General features: G+C 45.7%; 2 protein-coding genes across 8 annotated transcripts in view; both read left to right on the forward strand.

Moving 5' to 3' along the window:
- The first annotated feature begins 982 nt into the window (after nucleotides 1-982).
- On the forward strand, nucleotides 983-21,899 carry ZBTB34 (zinc finger and BTB domain containing 34). Of its 6 annotated transcripts, none has more exons than XM_059658081.1 (4): nucleotides 4,517-4,571; nucleotides 6,194-6,342; nucleotides 15,452-16,980; nucleotides 18,050-21,899. In XM_059658081.1, the coding sequence occupies exons 2-3, from the start codon at nucleotides 6,338-6,340 to the stop codon at nucleotides 16,974-16,976; spliced, it is 1,530 nt and encodes a 509-aa protein (XP_059514064.1). In that variant the 5' UTR covers nucleotides 4,517-4,571; nucleotides 6,194-6,337; the 3' UTR covers nucleotides 16,977-16,980; nucleotides 18,050-21,899. The 6 variants fall into 6 exon arrangements, with proteins under 6 accessions (XP_059514069.1, XP_059514063.1, XP_059514064.1 ...); XM_059658082.1 differs by having other exon boundaries at nucleotides 21,765-21,899; XM_059658080.1 differs by lacking the exon at nucleotides 4,517-4,571 and adding an exon at nucleotides 990-1,095 and having other exon boundaries at nucleotides 15,452-21,899.
- The window catches only part of RALGPS1 (Ral GEF with PH domain and SH3 binding motif 1), a 257,027-nt gene continuing 236,039 nt past the window's right edge, over nucleotides 1,001-21,988 (forward strand). For both annotated transcript variants that reach the window (XM_059658077.1, XM_059658078.1), the window contains exon 1: nucleotides 1,001-1,095. The gene's annotated coding sequence lies outside the window, so the exon portion shown is untranslated. The remainder of the gene's footprint in view (nucleotides 1,096-21,988) is intronic.

The raw sequence follows: 21,988 nt of genomic DNA on the forward strand, positions 1-21,988 counted from the left end.
CCCCACCCACTAAACCTCTTCCAGCCCACTCCCGTCCTCCCCTTCCCCCCAAGCCCTCACACCCATTATCTGTGTCCACAGGTCCACGTGTTATGCATATATGCATACAAGTCCATTGGTTGATCTCTTTCCACCTACCCCCCTCCTGCCTTCCCTCTGAGGTTCAACAGTGTTCATGCTCCTAGTTTACTTTTATTACAAAGTCAGAAAAGGGACAACCGATCTCTGCCAACTACCGAGGAGTCCACCAAAATGGAAAGGGAGGCCCTTTAAAGGATGTTGTAAGTTCACCCGAAGCGGAGAGTACAATGTTGGGCAAGGCTCCCACGCCCACTCCAGGGTCAAGGTTGGAGTGCCTCCAGGAATCTGGCAATGCACATTTTTTGAGACCTGCTCTGTGACAGGGGCTTTATAACCTCAACTTCGTAATATTTATCTCCATTTTGAAGGAGAGGAAATCTGCCCAAGGTCTCACATTAAGTAACCGGATATGGCAGGTCCCCAGGCCCGCGCTCCAAACCACTGCACCCCACAGCCTCCAGCTGCCCCGCCAGGCGCAGCTCGGGTGAGCGGCAGGCACCCCCAAGGCCGTGCAGCCACGATCTCGGGAGAGGAGGGCTGAACCGGGGGTGGGCACGGGCCCCTGGAGATGGGGCGTCTAGGGTCCTGACCTCCCACCCATTGCACCCCGGGAGCACCGAGAGCGTTCCGCCGCCGAGCCCGCCTCCCGCCAGCAGGGGGCGCCGAGGAGCGGCGGGCGGCGGTGAGGCGCGCTGGGCGCCGCCGCTCCCTCGCGGAGCCGGGGCCGAGGCTGCCGCGCTCCCAGGCCTCCGCGGCGAGGCTCCGGGACGGGCGCGGGGCGCAATTGGGGGCGCGGACTCCCTGCGAGAGGGCCTCACCGCCGCCCCTCCTTCTCGGTCCGCGCCTGCCCGGAAGCGCCCGCGCCGAGGGGGCGGGCCCGGGAAGCGCTTCCGGGGGCGGGGGGCGCGGGCTGGGCGGCTGCCGGAGCGGCGGGGACGGGCCTGGCGCCGGCGGCGGCGGCGGCGGCGGAGGGAGCGCCGCGGGCGGGCGATGTGAGCGCGGCGCTCGCGGCAGGTGAGGCGTGCCGGCCGGGGACGGCGGGCGGCGGGCGCAGCTCGTCAGAGCGGGCGGGGCTGGGGACGGTGCCCGGCCGCTGACCGGCTCCCGTGGGCGCGGCGGGGCGGGAGCCTCCGCGCCTGGTCCGCCCGGCGGGTGGGCGGGAGGGCGGCGCGGGCTCGAGCCGAGGCCGGGCGGGGTCGGGAGGCCCGGGCACCTGCTGGGCCAGGCGCGCGCCCCCGAGGGGCCCACGGTGCGCGCCCGGAGTCCAGGGGCCGAGGGATCGCGCGCTGCCAGCTGCCCTGGGCTCTCCAGCCGCCGCCCGGGCGTCCGGGGATCCCCCGCTTCCGGGCCCTTCGCCCTCGAGGGCGCTACCCCTTTGTACGAGGCGGCCGGGTAGATGGAAACCTTGGGTAACCGGGCCGGGCCGCGGGGTTGGCGCTGCTCTTGCCCCCAGCCTCCGCCTTTCCCCGGGCGGCGCGTCGCGCTTGGCCCGAGACGTCTCCATGGTCACTTTCGCCCTCAGCCGGTCCTGCCATTACCGAGGGCTGGGCTGGGGCTGCAGACAGGCTTCTTCTGGGCTTGGCGGCTGTGCTTTAGGGCGATCAGTCTGGGGGTCGCCGTCTTGAGGCTTTCCGCAAGCCTCTTCCGTGCCGGGCCTCAGTTTCCCCCTCTGGGCAGTGAGGGTTTTAGATGAGCCCCGGCAGACCCTTCCGACTCTGCCACCCCGTGCATGTCTGGAATTGGAAGGGCTGTCCCTGGTTCAGCATATTGGGCAGTTTCACTGAAGACTTTTTGCAAATGGGGACTTTTTGGCCACTTCATACGGTAGGTTTCAGACAGGCTTTAAAATGATTCCAGGAAGCGTTTCTAAACCTTACCTGACGCGCAGTCCACCCCTTGCTTTTGTTCCTAGGAGTGGTCAAGCACATCCCTCTGAGTTTTTGCAGGCAACATTTTTGTTGTGGCTCATATTTGCCCGTTTTCTCTTTGTTCCCCGGTTCGGGCCCTCTTTGCTTCACATCTGGATTATTGCAACAGCTTCTTAGCTGGTCTCCGACTTGAGAAGTACCCGCCTCCCCCATCCTTCCTTTATGCTAATGCCAAACTTAATATAGGAAGTAAAAAAAAAAAAAGAGTTGAGTGTTTGCTTGCTTATTAAATGTCAAGATGCTGTTCCATGTGGTGGGGGAAAGTGTGGTAGAAGACACATTTAGCCCCCGAGCAGTCAGCTTTATGCCGGGTGCTGAGACTTTACCTGCAAAGAGGTAATTTATTCGACAAGGCTGCGTGCTGTAGAATCAAGAGGAAGGAGAGATGGGGGTCATTATAGGCCAAGTGGTCAGGAAGGCCTAAAAGAGGTAGTAGGGCTTGTTAAAGGGTGAGTAAGACTGAGATAGGAAAAGAGGAATCAGGTCCAGTGATCTTAGGGAGTTAGTGAATAGACCGGCCTCCTTGCAGCGAAGGATTCATATGGGAAGAGGATAAGAGGAAGGATCGATTGGGCTAGTTCGTGGAAGAACTTGAACACTAGGCCAGAGTGAGGGCCGGAGACTAGGGTGGTTCCGGATAACTTGTAGGAGAGGACGGGAGCCCTTAGGGGCCAGGTGATCAGGCCAGGGCATTGATACCACGTTGTGTCCAGCCATTGCCCAGCCTGTCTTTTCACGGCTCTCCTTGGCTGGCCCCTCCTCACCTGCCCGAAACTATTCCCTGCTTCTCTCTCTCCCAGCTGGTCTCCTTTGGGAGCGAGTTTCTGACTGTCTCTAGGGCAGCGATTTTCAGCCAGTGTGCCCCAAGGATTTTTAAAACATTTAACATCTGACTATTTAGTCAGGGGCACTGACCTCTTTTCCCTTCGATTGTCAATTTAAAAAAGAATGACAACAGCCAACACAACAATAGCTGTCCGCTGTGAGTGAGTGAATCAAAATGATACTTTCTTGGTGGGGGGGTGGGGAAGGTCAGATCGGCAAAAAAGTTTCTATTTTTGTGTGCCACAGGACGTTAGGAATTAGTGTATGGGTACCATGAGCTGAAAACGCTTGGAAATCGCTTCTCTAGGGCTTTGCTCCTGCTGTTTCCCCTTCTGAAGTGCTGGCCTCCTTTTTCTTCTCCTCTGTGTAAATTCTCCATTTCACTTCCTTCAAGCCCCTGCTGAAGATAGACTTCCTCCAGGGTGTTCCCCGGCTGCCCTACCCCCATGCCTTTGTGGCACTCGGAATCTAAAGCGCAGGGTTCAGCACTTGTTCTTGTTCTTGGCCTGACTGGGAGGGTTTTGGGGGCATTGGGCCCTAATGCATCTACCTCTCTGAGCCCTTGTAGTATCCAATACTGTAGCTGGACTGCTTTCATAGGCACTCAAATACTGGATTTCTGTTGATAAGCAATTTTTTTTTAAAGGACATTCTGTGATCAGGTTTTTCTGTCCTGTGTTGCATGTCTACTGCTGCCGGTTCAAGGTGGATGTGTTCAGTTTTCATTCTTAGGGCGCCAGTAACATAAAACAAAGTTTTGAAACATTAAAATGTTTACTCTTACTTGTGGGAAAAGAAAAAATATCATGTAATTCTTTGTTCAGAGGCTGTGGGGAAAGAAAGACCATCAATCAGCTTTGGAATCAGACAGGCCTGGGTTTGCATTCCAGCAAGGCCACTTACTACAGCTATGTGAACATGGGCAATTTACATAATGTCTCTGAGCCTCCTTACTCACCTGCAGGGTGGGGATAAAATCCACTCACAGAGTTGCTATGACTTTTAAAATGAAAAAAAAAAAAGTTTACGAAGAGCTGGCAAAACTTGGAGCACCCACTAACTGCTTATTACATTTTTAATCATCACTCTTATTAATATTAGGTGTGAGTGTACCACAGTGGGGAAATGATAGGCCGCCGAACCTCAGTGTATCCAGTGAGTTGTGTGTTTCTGCATGTCCTGGGTTCTGCTTCTACCTTCCAGCTCAAGCACTTGTTAAAAATGCCAGTCATGAATCTAGAATGCCATCACTATGTCTTATTCTCATTAATTTTTATGTTACTTTTGTTTAAATTCTGCTTAGTGTTTGTCAGACTTCTTCATTGTGTTCATTTAATGTTTTGTGGCTGACAAACTGTTGAATTTAGCTTAGTGAAGGTCATCAACTGAATGTAGTTTAACTTCCAATGGTTATTTTCTGGTTGATTTTGATGGCATGGAAAACCTCATGGGAGAAAGCAGTTCAAGGTGAGCTTTTCTAACCCTTTTGTCGTAAGAGACGGGACTTGCCGTATTTTCCAGGTCCACTGCCCCCTGAAGTGCCAGCAGTAAGCACATGTAGGATGCTGCTCCTGGACATTTTTTAGTTCTTTGCCTTAAGAAAGCTTGTTCATTTTTTTACCCGAAACAAGTCTTTCTAATTTATGATTGGAATTTGAAACATCTATTTGCTCACTTCATAGACAGAAGTAAAAAGAATGGACATTATGCAGAGAAATGGATACAAACTACTCCAAGGTACAGTACATGGTAACCCCTTAATTATCACTGTGTCAGTGAGAATGCTTTCCACTCAAAGTTGATCAGTGAGTCCCACATCAATAAAAACCCTGCATTTCTCCAGGGTGCCTGGATTTAAATCTTACTCTTACAGGATTTAAGAATCCTGACTCTGGAGACTGATAGATCTGGGTTCCAATCCTGACTCAGCCAGCCTTAATGACGTTGGGAAAGGCTCTTAGTCTCTCGGAGTTTGTTTCCTTATCTGTAGAATAAGGATAGCTGCAATATCTATCTCACAGTGTTGTGAAGATCCGTGAGCAGGTAAAGGGCTTCCTTAGCATACAGCACACAGTAGGAGCTCAGTCACTGAGGTTTTCCGCATTGCCAGCTCAGTCACTGAGGTTTTCCACCTTGCCAGTAAGGTTAAAGGGGCCGTTCCTACCCTGCTAGGAAAACTCAGAAGAAGCTTCTGATGTTATGCAAGACAAACCCCACTGTGAAACCAAACCGCTCTCAGAATTAGTGTATCTGAGCAGCCTTGGAGAATGTTAGCGCCTTGGTGGGAAATCTAACAGTTTGGATAAAAATGTTCTTTCAGACTCACATGAATTAATGCAGTAAGAACTCTAGACTTGTTTTCTTTTAAATTAGGACGAGTGCTTCATGAATATCCATTGCAGGATGTCATTTTATTTATTTTTTTCCTTGCCTGGGGTTTCAGCAGCACCAGAATGTTTGTTATTCGGCTGCTCCTTTCTAAAGGATTAGATTGTAATTCCTGACAGCTCAGTTTTAGTTTTGGTCTAGACTCGGGCAGAAATACCTAGAAAAATTATTTTTATATAGTTTTTACGGTTGCTCTCATGCCTGTCCTGTCGTCCTTAGTGCCTCCTTCTGTGGTCTTTTTAATGACTTTTTGTATGAGAAGGAAAGTTAGGTATGTTTGGATCTTCAGTGCCCGATAGGGAAAGCCTTGTTTGAGTTGTGTCTCTCGGATCAGCATCCAGCAGGTTTTGGAATCATGAGCATGTTGATTGAGAATAATGGTACCTCCGGGTGCTTTAAACAACTTTCGAGTTTTCAACCTTGCTTTTCCTTTCTTGGAAGTGTCTCTGGGTGTTTTCAAATGAAGTGGAGCACATTAGAATGTTGATTGGCTAGAGCAGCGGTCGCCAACCTTTCGGACCTCATGGACCACCAGTGGTCTGCGGACCACCGGTTGGTGACCGCTGGGCTAGAGGGAAGGAGCCATCTTGCTAGATGCCTGCTGGCAGAGACGGTCCTGCATCTCTTGGGTCTTCAGCAGAGAAAGTTGAAAGCTGAGGGTGAAGCTCTGGTGACAGTTGTGGATTTTGAGCCACCAACTTGGTTTAGGTTGCATCACCTGACATATGCTGAGAGCCCCTCTCTGCTGGACACACTGCTGGGCTTTGGGCACACAGTCCCTGCCCTCAGAGCTCAGCAGCCCCGGAGGCTCAAAAAATCAGTCCCTGGCTAATTGCTTGTACACTTTTGTTCTGATTGTCACTGTGGGGAAACAGTCAGAGAGCTGCACCTAAGGATGCTGTAGAGGGGATTTCAAGGCCCATGTGGGTGTTTTGCCCAGATGATATTTACATGTCCTTTCTCATTTTTAGGTTCTCTTCAGAATGGGTCAGCAGTGTGAGAAGATGTCACTGGTTTTGGTTTCCATTATACCATTTCATTACAGCTTAATTAACAACGTGTGATGCAGAAACGATGTGCCAAGGAGAGGGCTAGTTGTGAATGTTACCTCCATCATGAGGTATCATGCTTGCTACAGTACTTCCTTTATAGGCGCAAACAACTTCTCTGGTCTCGGCTGTCTCTTTCTGTCCTCGCTCCAGTGTGTGCAGTTTTGGTTACTCCTGGATTGGTCTCTGCAGGTCTTGTTTCTCTGCAGTTCCAGCCCCACATTTCCCACTGCTTATTGGACAGCTCTTCTCAGATGCCCAGTGGGTACCTAACAGCCTGACTGAGGCTGAACTAACTTGCCTCCTAGAATCGGTAGCTTCCCTCGGTCTCCAAAACTTGTTGGGTCTTTCTCTAAACCCATGTTCAGGTTGGCGACGGCCAGATTGGGTTCGAGTTTTCTAATCCAGCGTTCTAGGCCCTCCACACTCCAGCTGTGGTGCTCCTCTTTGCCATGCCACCCCTGTGCCTGGGCCCTGGCCACTACCCCAGACATTTTCACTCTTCTCTGCTCTTGCCACTCCTTCTGTCTTGAACGTTCTTCTATTTAAATACAAAATCCTGTTCAAATATTACTTCCACCATTAAGTTTTATTTTTGTTCATTTTGATTTTTAAAAATCTTTTTGATCAAACATAATCAGTGTTAATTATTGTTCCTAATAGTTCTTTATTTCTGTCTCTATAATTGCTTGATAAAATAATTATTAATTTGCAGCCTATCTTTCTCTAGATTCTTCGGTTTCAAAAATTATATATTCTTAGGTAACATGTCTTAGACAAAAAATTTAGAAAGAATATAGCTATATGATTTTTTAAAAGTATAAAATAAAGTGTTCCCTTCCCTCTCTCCAGTCCTTAATTCTCATCCCCCAGAGTCACCAGCATTAATAGTTTCATGCATTTACTTCCAGAATGGCTATAGTAGCATATATTTCATGCAGTTGCTCCCAGAATGGCTACAGTAGCATATATTTTTTCTTTTAAAAAAAGTCCATAAAGGGGATCACATCTATACATACATCTTGTTCTATATCTTGCTTGTTTTGGCTAAATATTAGAGCTTTTGTCAAAGCATACAGATCTACCTATTATTTTAATGGCTGCAGGAGTTTCATTGTTGGTTGGTTTTTTGAATCAGCCTCTTGAGGTTGATCCCCTCTCTTTATTATTATTATTATTATTATTATTATTATTATTATTATTATTTACTATAACAAATACAAGTGCTCAGTACAATATCCTAACAAACTTTTGTAAGTACTGTATATTTCAGGCTCAGTTCCCAGCAGTTAATTGTGAACCAAATGTCTTCTCTGTTTTGATCCCTTTGACCAGATTATCCCTCAGGATTGCGCTTGTCAGCCCTTTTAAAATGTGCCCAAACCTGATGCATTACAAATGGCCTCTCATTTTTTCTTTTTGTAATTCACATGCATTTAGTCATGAATAAAGCTAAACATCTTTTCATATGTGCTTTGGTCATATGTGTGTTTTTTTAACTGTTAATACCCTTTGCCTCTTCTATAGGATTTTTCTGTGTCACCTCCATCTGTTTGATTTATAATATAAATTAAGGAATTTGCAAAGTAGCCCTTTGTCAATTGTGCATGTATTTTTCCTCGCTGTGTCATTTATTCTTTAAGGAGATTTTTTTTTCTTGTCATCAACTTCCATGTTGTCAAATGTATTTGTCTTTGCCTTTGTGGCTGCTGGGATTTATGTCGTTTGGAAAGGCCTTTATATCATTATTATAAAAAATTCATTCATGCTTGCTTTTAGCTATTTTTTGGTGATAATCAAGTCTTTTTAAAATACTGTCATAAGAATAAAATGGCATTATCGGGGTGTGGTGCTACGTCCTGCAACTTTTGGGTGGGATCTTGCAAAGATTTCAAGTCCCTTTGCTTCACTAAGCCTTGTTGTCATATGGTCTTGCATCAGATCTAGTTTTACTTTCAGAGCCTGTGTGCATGGTTATTTCTAGGACCCCTCTCCTTCACTTTTTGCTTCAGGACTGTGGGAGGGCTGACCCAGGCTGGCTGGCATGGTGCTGTCTAGGACAGTACCACTCTCCGGTGGCTGTTGGCCATCGTCCTCACTGTAAATGGCCTCCCTCCTCTGGTACCCAGTCTGCTTTTGCTCCCCCACGTGTGTCCATTTTCTTCCCCGAACCAGCTGGCTCTGCACTCCTTGTGGTTCTGTCTTGCCCCTGGCCTGCACTGGCCTTGCTGCTGTTCTCGGTGCTTGGTCAGCCCTGGAGAGCCCCTCACGTTTGCTCTTGCTCTTTGAACACCAGTCTCAGTGCTGCTTTGAATTCTGTTGAACTTGGGCTGAACCTGTATCTTGGCAGCATCTGCTGTCTATGACTTTCACCTTCAAACAGTAAAACGACCAGCTACTTGAGCCCTAGATCAGTGGGTTCTAATTAGTTGAGGCTCTAGCATATAAAAATGGCTGTTTATTTAAAGCAGCTAATATTAGCCAGAGTTAGGGGCTCTGAGGGGGAAGGGGAATAAAAGCTGTGAATATGGAAGATATAATATACTTCAGCTGTCTGATCACAGCCCTTACCTCTACTAGAAAGAGGGTGCTGTAGTAAATTTCTAGAACTGCAGTTGCTCGGTCACGGGAGATGTGCATTATAATTTTGGTGGATCTTACAAAAATTTACTCATAGAGGAAGGAGTAGGAGCCCTGGGTGGCAGTAGGACTTTTGCCACCTGTCCCTTTTCCTGGCCCCCACCCTTGGGCAGGAATGTAACCTAGCAAGCTTTCTTTTCATCCTGCCTTTTCCTCAGCTCTTGCTGCCTCCTCCTGCTGCTCCTCCCATTCCCATTGGGCAAATTAAACAAGACTATTGCACAGGGGGTCTAGATGGGCAGACTGTGGAACAGACCTGAGAGTTAGCCTCTTGCAGCCTCAGTTTCCTCATCTCTTAAGAGGGCAATAGTACCTGCCTTCTGGAGAAAGTCAAGAGGAGTCAGTGAAATAGTGCGTGGAGCCTCTATGACATGCCTAGCAGGTATCAAGTATTCAGTAAATGTTGGTTATTGATGGTGATGATGGGCTTTAGTAAGGAGGAGCGAGCAAAGGAGTGGCAGGGATCCCCTTTTACAGTTGCTGAGGCCGGTGTGGCAATGGCCGGGTGCGTGCAAGTCCGCAAATGTTCAGACTGCCCTCCTCAGAGGTGGTCCTTCCCAGGATCCACTGTTGAGACCCGTGTGGCAGTCAAAGACCGCGGCAAAGGCTGTGTGCGAGTTGAAAGCTGCTTCCAGGTGTGAAAGTGTCTCCAATTAAAGAAATCGGAACAGCGGGAGGCTTATGTCCAATGGTCCAATGAGCAAAGGAAGAGGAGGAGCTGACAGTTTTGAACTTCCCAACAGACCATTTCAACTAAGTCCTCTGCATGCATGCTTTTAAAAAGAAGTATTTCACATTCTTATCCAAAGTATAGTTTTTACAAACAAAACAAATTAAGTATTGTTAAAATAAGGATTAATGGTATTGAAGAAAAATAGCTTATATGTGCTTATTTTTGTTTCTGTTTTAAAATTAAAATACAGCAATGTGAATGTCTAGTTTGAGGTGTGTTTTTTTTGCTTAATATAATGTGACAAAAAGACTAGTGATTAATCTACTGAATTAAAAACTACTGATGTATTTAGTGAGTGGAATAATCAAGTTCATTAATGTTTTCTGAAGCAGCTGCAAACTTAGTCTAAATGAAAAACTAATATAAATAACTTCTCTGCATTATCAAAAGTGATTTCCATTCCCGAATGCCTGAGTTGGGAGGCATCTGCATGAAGCTTGTATCAAACTGCAAGACAGGGACTCATTCATCTTTGAATTCCTTTGGTTTTGTGCATGCAGAAAATTGAAATGGAATGAATGTTTCCTATAAATGTAGAAAAATAAATTCCCAGTCATTATGCCATTTAGTGATTACAGTTAAATCTAATACGTACTTGCAGCACATATAATTAAAGGCTAATTTCCTTGATTTGCAAAGAGTTTTGACAATTCAGTAAAAAAGGTAAGTATGGGCAAAGGAGATGAATAGGCAATTCAAAGATAGACTTAGACAAATTGCCATTAAACATGAGAAAAGATGATCAACCTCACTTATAATTAATAAATGCACATGAAAGCCGTGAGATACTGTTTTTACCTATTAGTTCCACAAAAGTCAGAAAGTTTAATACCCATTATTGGCAGTTATGGGGGGAATAGGCACACTTCCATGTGCTGTTGGTGAAAGAGGAATTACTGCCCCCCTTTTGGGAGGTAATTTGGCATTACTGATCAAAATGAAAAACTAGGAGGGCATCCTATTCTGGTCAAGGGCACATGCCTGGGTTGTGGGCTTGATCCCCAGTAGGTGGTGTGCCGGAGGCAGCCGATCAATGATTCTCTCTCATTGATGTTTTTATCTCTCCCTCTTGGAAATCAAGAAAAATATATGAGAGAGAGAGAGAGAGAGAGAGAGAGAGAGAGAGAGAGAGAGAGAGAGAGAGAGAGAGAGAGAGAGAGAGAAGATAAACTCGTGCTGGGAAATTGCTGATACAGAGGAGTGGAAGATCATATTTGAACTTGATGTCTCTGTAAGAGGGGATGACTTCCTTTCCCTTAGTACCACTGGAGATAAATCAAGTCATTGGGTGTAGAACTTGTAATTTTTAATTGTCTTTTTCTCCCTTTAGCCTGGAAATGTGCCTGAGACTTAAATTCCCTCAGGAGTGTTGCTTGTTAACAGCTCTAGGCAAGAGCCTGCATCTCATTGTCACTGCCAAGGAAGTGCTAATGTAAAGGACAGGAGAGTGAAGCACTTCCTTTCTCATGTTGCAGTAAAGTGGAATCCCTCTCTTAGGTGTTAATCATAGTCTTTTCGTTTTTTTCTCTTCAGTGATTTCTTTTTTCAAGTGCAGTTCTTTACTTTTCTTCAGAGAAGATAAAAAGCCATACAGAGGAGAAAGAAGCCTCATTGTAAAACTATTTTCAGTTTTGCAGACTCTTACAGAAATACTGTATTTTTTTTCCTTTTTCTGCTGTCCCCCCCCCCCCCAAGACTCTGTACCTTTAAAAAGCCTAAACCCACCTTCTTTTTGACCTTTAATTCCAAAAGTCACTGTTTACTCACCCTTGTGTCATGAAAACACTGTAATGAATGGGTCACATTTGGACACTTGCTAGGGGCAGGCAGTGTCTGTGTTTCTAGAAGGCAGTCTGGGGTAGATATGAGCACGACCTCTGGAGCCAGACTAAGTTCATCCATTAGCGGTGGACCCGTGGCAAGTGTCAACTTCTTGTCCTGTTTCTTCATCTATGAAATAGGAACAATCGTAGTATTTTCCTCACACAGTTCATAGAGGATCAGATGAGTTAATATATATAGAAGGTGTTTAGCACAAGTTAAGTACTCGTTGTATGTGAACTATTAAGCACTTTTATTGCATTAATTTCCCTCATTTAATTATTAAGAAGTTGTGTTGGGAAGTAGTTCTTTCAAAACCTTTTGTAGATGAGGAAATCAGTTAACTGACTTGTTAAGTGATTTAAATGTTCATTGTTATTATTTTTATTAGAAAGTGGCAGAGCCAGGATTCTTCTTGAAGTCTAACTTCAAAGCAGTTCTCTTTGTTACACCATCCTGTCTCCCTAAAAAGAGTCTATAATAGCCAACCTTGACCATGTGCCAAACAGCCATTGTGCTAAGTGCTTCCTACTTCCTACATGTGTTCCTCATAACCGGTAAGGCAAGGACTAGTATTCCTATTTTAAAGATAATAAAACTGAGACTCAGGTTATAAAGTACCTTGCCCAAAGTTTTACAAGTGGAAAGAAGGATCATTTGAGCACAGATCTGACTCTAAATTCATGCTCCTAATGGTTTTATTATATTTTTTTATCCTTTAAAAACTGGATGAGGTATCTTAACAATTTTTTAATGTTTCTTATTTTTAATAAGTAATACATTCACATAGTTGAGAAATTTTAAGAGTCTAAAAAGATTCACTGTAAGCTAATAGATTTTCTAGCTATCTCCTTGCAAGAGGCAGTTAAGATTTATTATATCATTCCAGAAATATTCTGCGCATATCGATCTGTTGTGTATACTAGGTGTACCAGTTAATAATGCGGATTTTGTCATCAATGAAAACACGATAATTTCAAGAGAAACATCAAAAGTGCTTTGTTCAAAGTAATGTCCATCGCTAGCTACACATTTCCCCCATCTTTCAGGTAATTTGTGGATACTGTCCCAATGGCACTTTTCTTGTTTTGACGCAAACCATTTAGAGACCCAATTTTCCACTTCTTCGTACATTTTGAAGTGCTGCTCAGGAAGTGCGTGTGCCATCGATCAGAACAAGTGGTAATCTGAAGGAGCAAGGTCTGGTGAATACGGTGGGTGGGTTAATACTTCCCAGACAAGATCCTTTAACGTGTCTTTAACTGGTTTTGAAGTGTGTGATGGTGCATCATCATGAAGCAAAATTACTTTGCTGTGTCTTCTGGCCCATTCTGGTCATTTTACGATCAAAGCGTGGTTCAAATTGACCTGGACGTTCTTTGTCTTTCACATTGAAATCATCACTTTAAAAGCGTTTAAACCAGCATTCACAAGTATCTTGAGATGGAGCATGTTCACCATAAGCTTCCCAAAGTATATGATAACTTTCAGCAGCACTTTCCTTCAAAATAATGAATTAAAACTTCATTTTCAAACGTAAAAATATCTATGATGTTGCCTTGACTGGTTTGGCTCAGTGGATAGAGCATCGGCCTACAGACTGAAGGGTCCCAGGTTTGGTTCTGGTCAAGGGCATGTACCTTGGTTGCGGGCACATCCCCAGTGGCGGGGAGTCGGGGGGAGTGCAGGAGGCAGCTGATGGATGTTTCTCTCTCATGGATGTTTCTAACTCTCTATCCCTCTCCCTTCCTCTCTGTAAAAAATCAAAATATATTTTTAAAAAAATATCTATGATAACACCTTTAGAAACTTTGACATACAAAGTTTTGAAGCTTGTTGTCAATACAACAAAATAGCATACATATCAAATCGCATATATATCAACACTAGAGGCCCGGTGCACAAAAATTTGTGCACTGGGGGGGGGGGTGGAGACGGGGGTCCCTCAGCCCCACTTGTGCCCTCTCGCAGTCTGGGACCCCTCGGGAGATAACGACCTGCTGGCTTAGGCCTGCTCCCGGCTGGCAGAGGGCAGGCCCAATCCCTAGGTGCAGCCCCTGGTCGGGCTCAGAGCAGGGCCGATTGGGGAATTGGGGCGCCGCCCCCTGTCATGCACAGAGCAGGGCGGATCGGGAGGTTGTGATGCCACCCTCAGTCACGCTCAGGGTAGGGCTGATTGGGGGGTTGGGGCACCGCCCCCTGTCACACTCAAGGCAGGGTCGATGGGGAGGTTGCGGCGCCACCCCTTGTCATGCACAGAGCAGGGCCAATCAGGGGGTTGGGGCTCTGTGCCCTGTCATGCACAGAGCAGGGTCGATCAGGGGGTTGGGGAGCTCCCCCCTGTCATGCACAGAGCAGGGCCGATCAGGGGGTTGAGGAGCTCCCCCCTGTCACTCACAGAGTAGGGCCGATAGGGGAGTTGGGGCACCGCCCCCTGTCACACACAGAGCAGGGCGGATCAGGGGGTTGGGGCGCCGCATCCTGTCACACTCAGGGCAGGGCCGATGGGGAGGTTATGGCTCTACCCCGTCACACACAGAGCAGGGCCCGTGGGGGTGGGGTTGGGGCGCCGCACCCTGTCACACACAGAACAGGGCTAATCGGGGTTGGGGAGCTCCCCCCTATCAGGCACAGAGCAGGGCTGATCAGGGGGTTGGGGCACTTTCCCCTGTTACGAACAGAGCAGGGCGGATAGGGAGGTTTTGGCCCCGCCCCCTGTCACACACAGAGCCGCAGGGCAATCATGGGGTTTGGGCGCTGCCCCCTGTCACGCTGATCCCGGTGCTGGGAGGCATATTACCCTTTTACTATATAGGATAGAGGCCTGGTGCACGGGTGGGGGCCGAATGGTTTGCCCTGAAGGGTGTCCTGAATCAGGGTGGGGGTCCCGCTTGGGTGCCTGGCCAGCCTGGATGAGGGGATGATAGCTGTTTGCAGCTGGTTACACCCCCTTCAGGGTGGGGGGTCCCCACTGGGGTGCCTGGCCAGCCTGGATGAGGGGATGATGGCTGTTTGCAGCTGGTCACACACCCTTCAGGGTGGGGGTCCCCACTGGGGTGCCTGGCCAGTCTGGGTGAGGGGCTGAGGGCCATTTTCAGGCTGGCGGGTGACTGAAGCTCCCAACCACTCCTTTTTTTCTTTTTTCTTTTTTATTCTGGGCCAGCTTTAGCTCTGAGGCTTGGTTCCAGCTCTTAGGCCTCGGCTGCTGAAAGCAGGTATCTGGTTTGTTTGTGTTCTATAATCGAAACACTGTTTCAACTCCAGCTCTGAGATCCTGGCTGGCTGAAAGTAGGTTTCTGGGGTTTTGTTTAGCTTCTATATTTGTAACAATGTTTCAAACTGCAAGCTCAGAGGCTGGCAGCGGCAGGCGGGGAACGTTGGAGTCCTCTGTCACTGAAGCGAGCAAGCCTCATGTTCGCTTCAAGCTGCCTGGCTGCCGGCCGCCATTTTGGCTGGCACTTAATTTGCATATCGTCCTGGTTAGCCAATGGAAAGGGTAGCGGAATGACACCAATTTGCATGTTTCTCTTTTATTAGTGTAGATATGTGTAACTCCATCTATTGAAAAAATCTGCATTATTAACCAGTACACCTAGTATACAAATAAGGCAGAACATTATTTAGATAAATTTTATTTTTTACATAATCCTCAAAAGTAGGTGAAACAGGGAAATATTTTTTCTAAAATGAGACTAAATGCTCAGTCAGAGCTGAAATAGCCCTACTATGTGTAGCATATTTTAATTTTGATCAAGATGAAAGTTTGGCAGTTAGGATACTGAGCTAATCGATCATTTGGTTATTTGACTTTAGGTGAATTAACCAAGACATGAAAGACTAAAAATAAGTAAGAGGAAGAATGCTCAGGCAGAGCCTAGGAGGTACAGTAGCTACAGTGGTGGTGGTGCTATTTTGCCAATTTGTGCTTCTGCTGCTTGTACTGGTGAGAAGTCATTGGTGAATTATGAAACTCTCTCTTTCCACAGATTACACTTCATGTCAGTAGCAATGGACAGCAGCAGTTTTATTCAGTTTGATGTGCCCGAGTACAGCAGCACCGTTCTGAGCCAGCTAAATGAACTCCGCCTACAAGGGAAACTATGTGACATCATTGTCCACATTCAGGGTCAGCCATTCCGAGCCCACAAAGCAGTCCTTGCTGCCAGCTCCCCATATTTCCGGGACCATTCAGCATTAAGTACCATGAGTGGCTTGTCAATATCGGTGATTAAAAATCCCAATGTGTTTGAACAGTTGCTTTCATTTTGTTACACTGGAAGAATGTCCTTGCAGCTGAAGGATGTTGTCAGTTTTCTGACGGCAGCGAGCTTTCTTCAGATGCAGTGTGTCATCGACAAGTGCACCCAGATCCTAGAGAGCATCCATTCAAAGATCAGTGTTGGCGACGTTGACTCTGTTACCGTTGGTGCTGAAGAGACTCCAGAGAGTCAGAATGGAGTTAAAGACGGCGGCTTCTTTGCCAACCCAGTTGAGATCTCTCCCCCATATTGCTCTCAGGGACGGCAGCCCACCACAAGCAGTGATCTTCGGATGGAGACGACGCCCAGCAAAGCTTTGCGCAGCCGCCTACAGGAGGAAGGGCACTCAGACCGAGGGAGCAGCGGGAGTGTTTCCGAGTACGAGATTCAGATAGAGGGGGACCATGATCAAGGGGACCTGCTGGTGAGGGAGAGCCAGATCGCTGAGGTGAAGGTGAAGATGGAGAAGTCAGACCGGCCCAGCTGTTCCGACAGTTCCTCTCTGGGAGACGACGGCTACCACACTGAGATGGTTGATGGGGAACAAGTTGTGGCAGTGAATGTGGGTTCCTATGGTTCTGTGCTCCAACACGCATATTCCTTTTCCCAGGCGGCCTCACAGCCAGCCAGCGTATCAGAAGCTTTTGGAAGTTTGAGTAATTCCAGCCCATCCAGGTCCATGCTGAGCTGTTTCCGAGGAGGACGGGCCCGCCAAAAACGGGCTTTGTCTGTGCACCTGCACAGTGATCTCCAGGGCTTGGTGCAGGGTTCAGACGGTGAAGCTGTGATGAACAACCCTGCGTACGAGAGCAGTCCCCGGGAGAGGAGTGCAAGAGGTCACTGGTACCCCTACAACGAGAGGCTCATCTGCATTTACTGTGGAAAGTCCTTCAACCAGAAAGGAAGCCTTGACAGGCATATGCGACTCCATATGGGAATCACCCCCTTTGTGTGCAAGTTCTGCGGGAAGAAGTACACGCGAAAGGACCAGCTGGAGTACCACATCCGGGGCCACACTGATGATAAACCATTCCGCTGTGAGATCTGCGGGAAGTGCTTTCCATTCCAAGGTACCCTCAACCAGCACCTGCGGAAAAACCACCCAGGAGTAGCTGAAGTCAGGAGTCGCATCGAGTCCCCTGAGAGAACAGATGTGTACGGGGAACAGAAACTAGAAAATGACCCATCAGCCTCCGAGATGGCCCTAGATTCCCGGATGGAAATCCATACAGTGTCCGATGCTCCTGATTAAGATGGTAAAGAAGTGCACCCAAACAAAGCACATTAATCCATGCATATTTGTGATTTGCTTTGTTGTAATCTTTAGTTTTCCCAACCATCTGGAAATCTCTTGGTCTCTTGGCAGTTTTTCTAAGGGTTCTGGAAGGAACACTTCATTGTGTTTATTCTTCTTCCGTCCTCCCTTCCCCAAGGAGCTCAAAGCATGAAGGGCATCATATCCAGGGAAAACACAGGCTGACAGTATTCCTCTTTGGCTGAACTCTTAATCCAAAATCTGCCAGTGATTTAGCTATGCCAACTGGTTGACCCTGTATTCTCTGCCAAGAGGCATACTCTCGCTGGGCCATCATGCACTGGCACCAGTGCATCTCCATGGAGAGAGACTAGGATGCCATCAGCCGATATAAATGGGTAACCTTTTCTAATTTAAAATTACTTTTACGGAATAGTTAGACAATTTATATATATATATAATAAAGTGATTATTATATATATAGTATATATATACATTCTCAAATTTGGTTTTATTCTGGTTGAGGTGAATGTAAGAGGAATATATAATTTAATACAATGTGAACAGGGCTTTTGACTCTGTCATCCCTACCTAATATGTTAGGGTTTTGCCCCTTTATTTCCCTTAGAAAAGAATGTTAATAGGTTTTCATATACATTAATTATTGTGTCCAAAAGCAAGCAAAGCAAATCACAGTGTTCGTAGCTCTGCTTCATAACAAATACATAAACCAAATGCCATAAAACCTATTCAACTCTGGTTGGAAACCATTTGGAATTTTTGTTAGTTGTCCAGTGGGTAAGCTGGATGACCCGTGGTGCTGACCCTTTTTACATATTGTAGTGTTTTATTAGCCAACCCCAAAGGAGCCGTGGTTTTCAGTGTTTTTACTGGCCTCCGAATCTACCTTCATTCCGTACTGTAGAAACGTACACACCAGGTAACTAAATCGAATCACTCTACCGTGAGTTACTACTCGCACTAAAGGAAAGGGATTTGTAGTTCTGTCTACAATATTTTCCAAGCAGTGTTCTAGGGTTTTATTTTTTCTTCTTTCTCTTTTCAAACAGCCAGTTCAGGTGCACAGCAACTTTTTCTACATGCAGTTCCCAGGGAAACTGCACAACTTGGAATTTGTACTTTTGTAAAGATATACTCTATGGGAATTGCAAGCAATATATCTGTCTTAGGATTGTGTGTGCTAACGAGAGCCTCCGTGGCTCCCCCACTCTCAGTGTTTCCTGCTTAAAGAAACCAACAGTTAACAAGCCCTCTGAGAGCCTCTGTGTGTCACCAAATCTGTGTGTGTCACCATTTATTTTTTTGGTCACGTGGTGCTATCTTTATGTTATGTATCTTTTAGGTCAGTATAGTTGTAGAAAATGTGAAATCTAAGGGGAATAGTGAATTTCAGTTTTTTCCCTCTCTTGAGTTTCTAGCTTGAAAAGAGACCTCAAAAACATGTGCTGGCAAACACATTACTGTATGAAAACTTACCTGAGTCCTGTTGAATAGTATTTTATTAGTGCTTTAGGAACTGTCTTCAGTTCTATATTTTGTCCACCCATGGGCTTTACAAGATTGCTTTGGTACTGTAACCTCTGACAGTCATTTGGTGAACAGTTTGGTGGTGGGTTTGTGCTGAAGGTTGCGGGTGGGAGGTCAGCACTCCATACACTCGGCCTGAGAGCCTTGGCTCTGAAACTCACGAGGTCGTCTCCTTGGGAGAACAGCACAAACCACCTGAGAGAAAACAAACGAAGTGGCAACCTCAGAGGCTAAGAGTTAAAGGAAAACAAAAATAGATGTTTGCTGGTTTTCCATGCTTTTTTGACTCTTAAAATACCAAGAATGGTGGGGGCTTGGGGATTATTTTTTTGTTTTGTGGGGGTTATTTTGAGAAAAAATGAGTCATTCAAGCCCCTGTGTGCGACAGGCCCAGGGGCGGTGGCTGTGCAGCGGCATCTCCTTAGCACACAGGATCTGTTCACATGGGTGCTGCTGCGCTCCACGTCAGTGTTACTACGTACAGTTCCACTCGAGTCCTGCTGCTCCGGGAGCAGCTCTTGCTAAATCGGGTATTGTATGCCTTTTTCCTGTCGAACTGCCTAAGTAAGGGGCCCGTCTCTCCCTGCAGCACTTGCTCAACCCCGTCAAGGCGGCGAGCCGCAGGGGGAGGCTGGACCCCAGTGTTTACCCACTTAAATATGTCCTGGGGTTTCAGGTAAATGTTTGTGATTTATGTTTCCTTACATGAATCAGTTTGGCTTTGATTTTTTTTAAGAATGAAATGCAAAAAAATTGTTTTGTGATACAAAATTAGGTTGGTGGCAAGAAATTCCCAAATCGAGGACATGAGAGGTGAGGCTCAGGGAAGGCACCTCCTTTCACTCAGGCTTGGGGCCTTCTGAGCGGTCCCCAGAGCATTTTGTGATTGATCAGAAAGACAAGGTAGGAGGGGAAGACACTTTGGGCGGGCACCTCCAATGTCCTAGTTCTTGTCTCCGTGTCTGTCTTAATGTTATTTACATGGAGTTCTTTGTATATGTCAATTTGTTTATCTGGTTTGAGTTTACCAAAGAGTGACTTATCCAAAATTGTCTTTGACAAAAATATACATTGCTTTGATTGTACAGTTCAGGTTCAAACATTGTAATGGGACTGTTAAGGGGCAGAAAATTGATTGAGTTTCCCTCGAGTAATCATAATTCCACATTTTGCAAGTTCCACTTGCTCCCATTCATGTTGCTAACACTTTACCCTTTCCACTGCTAGCAGTGTTAAGAAAGAATTCTCAAGCCATAACACAGTACTGTAAGGTTCCACAGGGCTTCGAGGGAGGCAGCGCGGAGGCCAGCACGCAGCCGTCGCCTCTGAGCGTGTGCACTGCCGTGCTTCTCAGTGTGCGTGGCGGGTGAAAGATGACTCCATTCAGATCGGGCAGCAGCAATACTTGTGCCTTGTCACATGAGGATGTGCCAGGAAGATTAACGGGACCACAGAACAGAAACATTTTCTCCCCGAAGTTCACCTCACGTCTCCACAGACGAAGTACGCTGTGTAACTCCTTTTGGAAAGCAAAGTCCCTATTTCTGTACAGTTTTAGATTACATGTTTCATTTATAACAAATGCAGAAATCAATTAAGATAAAAGTGATATGTGAAGAAATCTTTTACAGTAAAATATATCCTGAGTTCACGTAGGTCTGTTCATAATTGAGTCTCTTCTTGAGCTACCTTTTCCATACACAGGCAATGTGAAGACAGCGACAGTGTCCTTTCCTATAGGGTTTTACCTGTTATTACAAACTGTGAAAACAAAGACTTTTATACTTGTACTGTTTGTGGTTCTAAACAGTTATTTTCATTCTAATCAGTTCTCTACCCTCTAATTTCTACTAAAGCTGTAAATACATTTAGAAATTATATTTGTAAATATAGTATATGAAGACGTTAATTTTTGGTCAGTGGGAAAAACCTCCCAGTTGACCCTGCCTTGGCAGGTTTTTTTTTTGTGTGTGTGTGTGGGTTTTTTTTGTGTGTGTGTGTTGTTTTTTTTTAAACAGCAGAGAAAGGATACTGTCGGTTCACTGTTAAAGCAGAATATACTGTAGAACTAAATTGATCATTTTCAATCTTCCAGAGCATGAGTAGGTGTCTTTTCTAACGATAGCAGTTATAACCAAGTCTTTGATTCCCCTTAGCCCAGACCATAGGCCTGCATATTTTTTTGCCTGTGGTTTTGTTTTTGCTTTTGTTTTTACAGCCTAGGCTCTAGGAAGAATTTATAGGAACACAAAACAAGGGCTGAGGGGGGAAGTCATCTATGTGAATGAGCTTTACTTTAAAGAAATCAGTGTATTTTATTTTAACAACCTTTTCTATTAGTTACTGTGATTTTGTTGTTGTCGTCGTCGTTATTGTTAAATTCTGTAATGGTTTCCTGTGAAGCCTCCACTGAAAGGGACTCAAATATGCAACACCTAAACTATTTTCCAAGGGCACACGCCCCTTGAATGGTGCTTCTAGACTGGTCAGGGTTATTTATTAAATTTTATATATGAAAGTATTGGGGAACTATGTAAATTCTTTATATGAAACTATCTAGTTCATAAATCATAGATTTCATATTACTCAGTGCAACTGAACTAAGAGTTCAGAGGAGTCATTCACATTGTTCCAAATTTGTAATGGTTGTCACACGCCACATACGTCTTTTTCAGTAAATGCCAGGGTGTTTCCACTGTTTCTGCCCAGTGCTTGACCTCTTGGCCCGGAAGAGAACCTGTGTTCTCTGGGTCTGCACAGACAGGGCTGTTGCAGTTCTTGATCAAGTCCTGGAGTGAGCCTTGCAGCAGATTCAGTACATGGACCTTTTGCTGCCCCTCAGTGACAAGTATGCTGTGAATTCAACCATTGGACTTGCTGCCCAAGCCTTTGGTTGCTGCCCTGACTATAGTAAAAGGTAAACTTACCTAGTTTCTTTGAGAATGACCATTTTCCTAATGTGAAAACCATCTATCTCTCTCACCACTTTTATTAGTAGGGCTAACTTTTTTTCCGTTATAAATGGTTGAGCAATTTGAATGACTTAACAGTGTCATTATCTTGCAATATAAACTGGTAACCTCACAACTCCACACTTCATCACCACATGAAGTAAATGAAGCTAGCTAAGCGGATGCTGTATCAACTAGTAACTTGCCATTAAGGATTATTTTATAGCATGAATTTAAGACTTATTTATTCAAATGATATTTTACTCTTGTATTCATTTTGGTTCAGATTTGTGACATGAATATTTCAGTGCTGCTTAATTTTGTTCTGAATTCTTGTTTCTTGCTTGTAAATGGCTTTTTTATGGTATAAATAAAGTCCATGGAAATTGCTGTTTGTAAATAAAAATGCTGCTAGAGCAAACGTGCTGTGGTCTCCCTCTGTGTCTGCCCCTCTTCACTAACAAACATCCACAATGTCATAGTTTCTGTAACCACCGTTTTCGAAAGGTT

Source organism: Myotis daubentonii, chromosome 11, assembly GCF_963259705.1.
Source record: "Myotis daubentonii chromosome 11, mMyoDau2.1, whole genome shotgun sequence".
Classification (NCBI taxonomy): Eukaryota; Metazoa; Chordata; class Mammalia; order Chiroptera; family Vespertilionidae; genus Myotis; species Myotis daubentonii.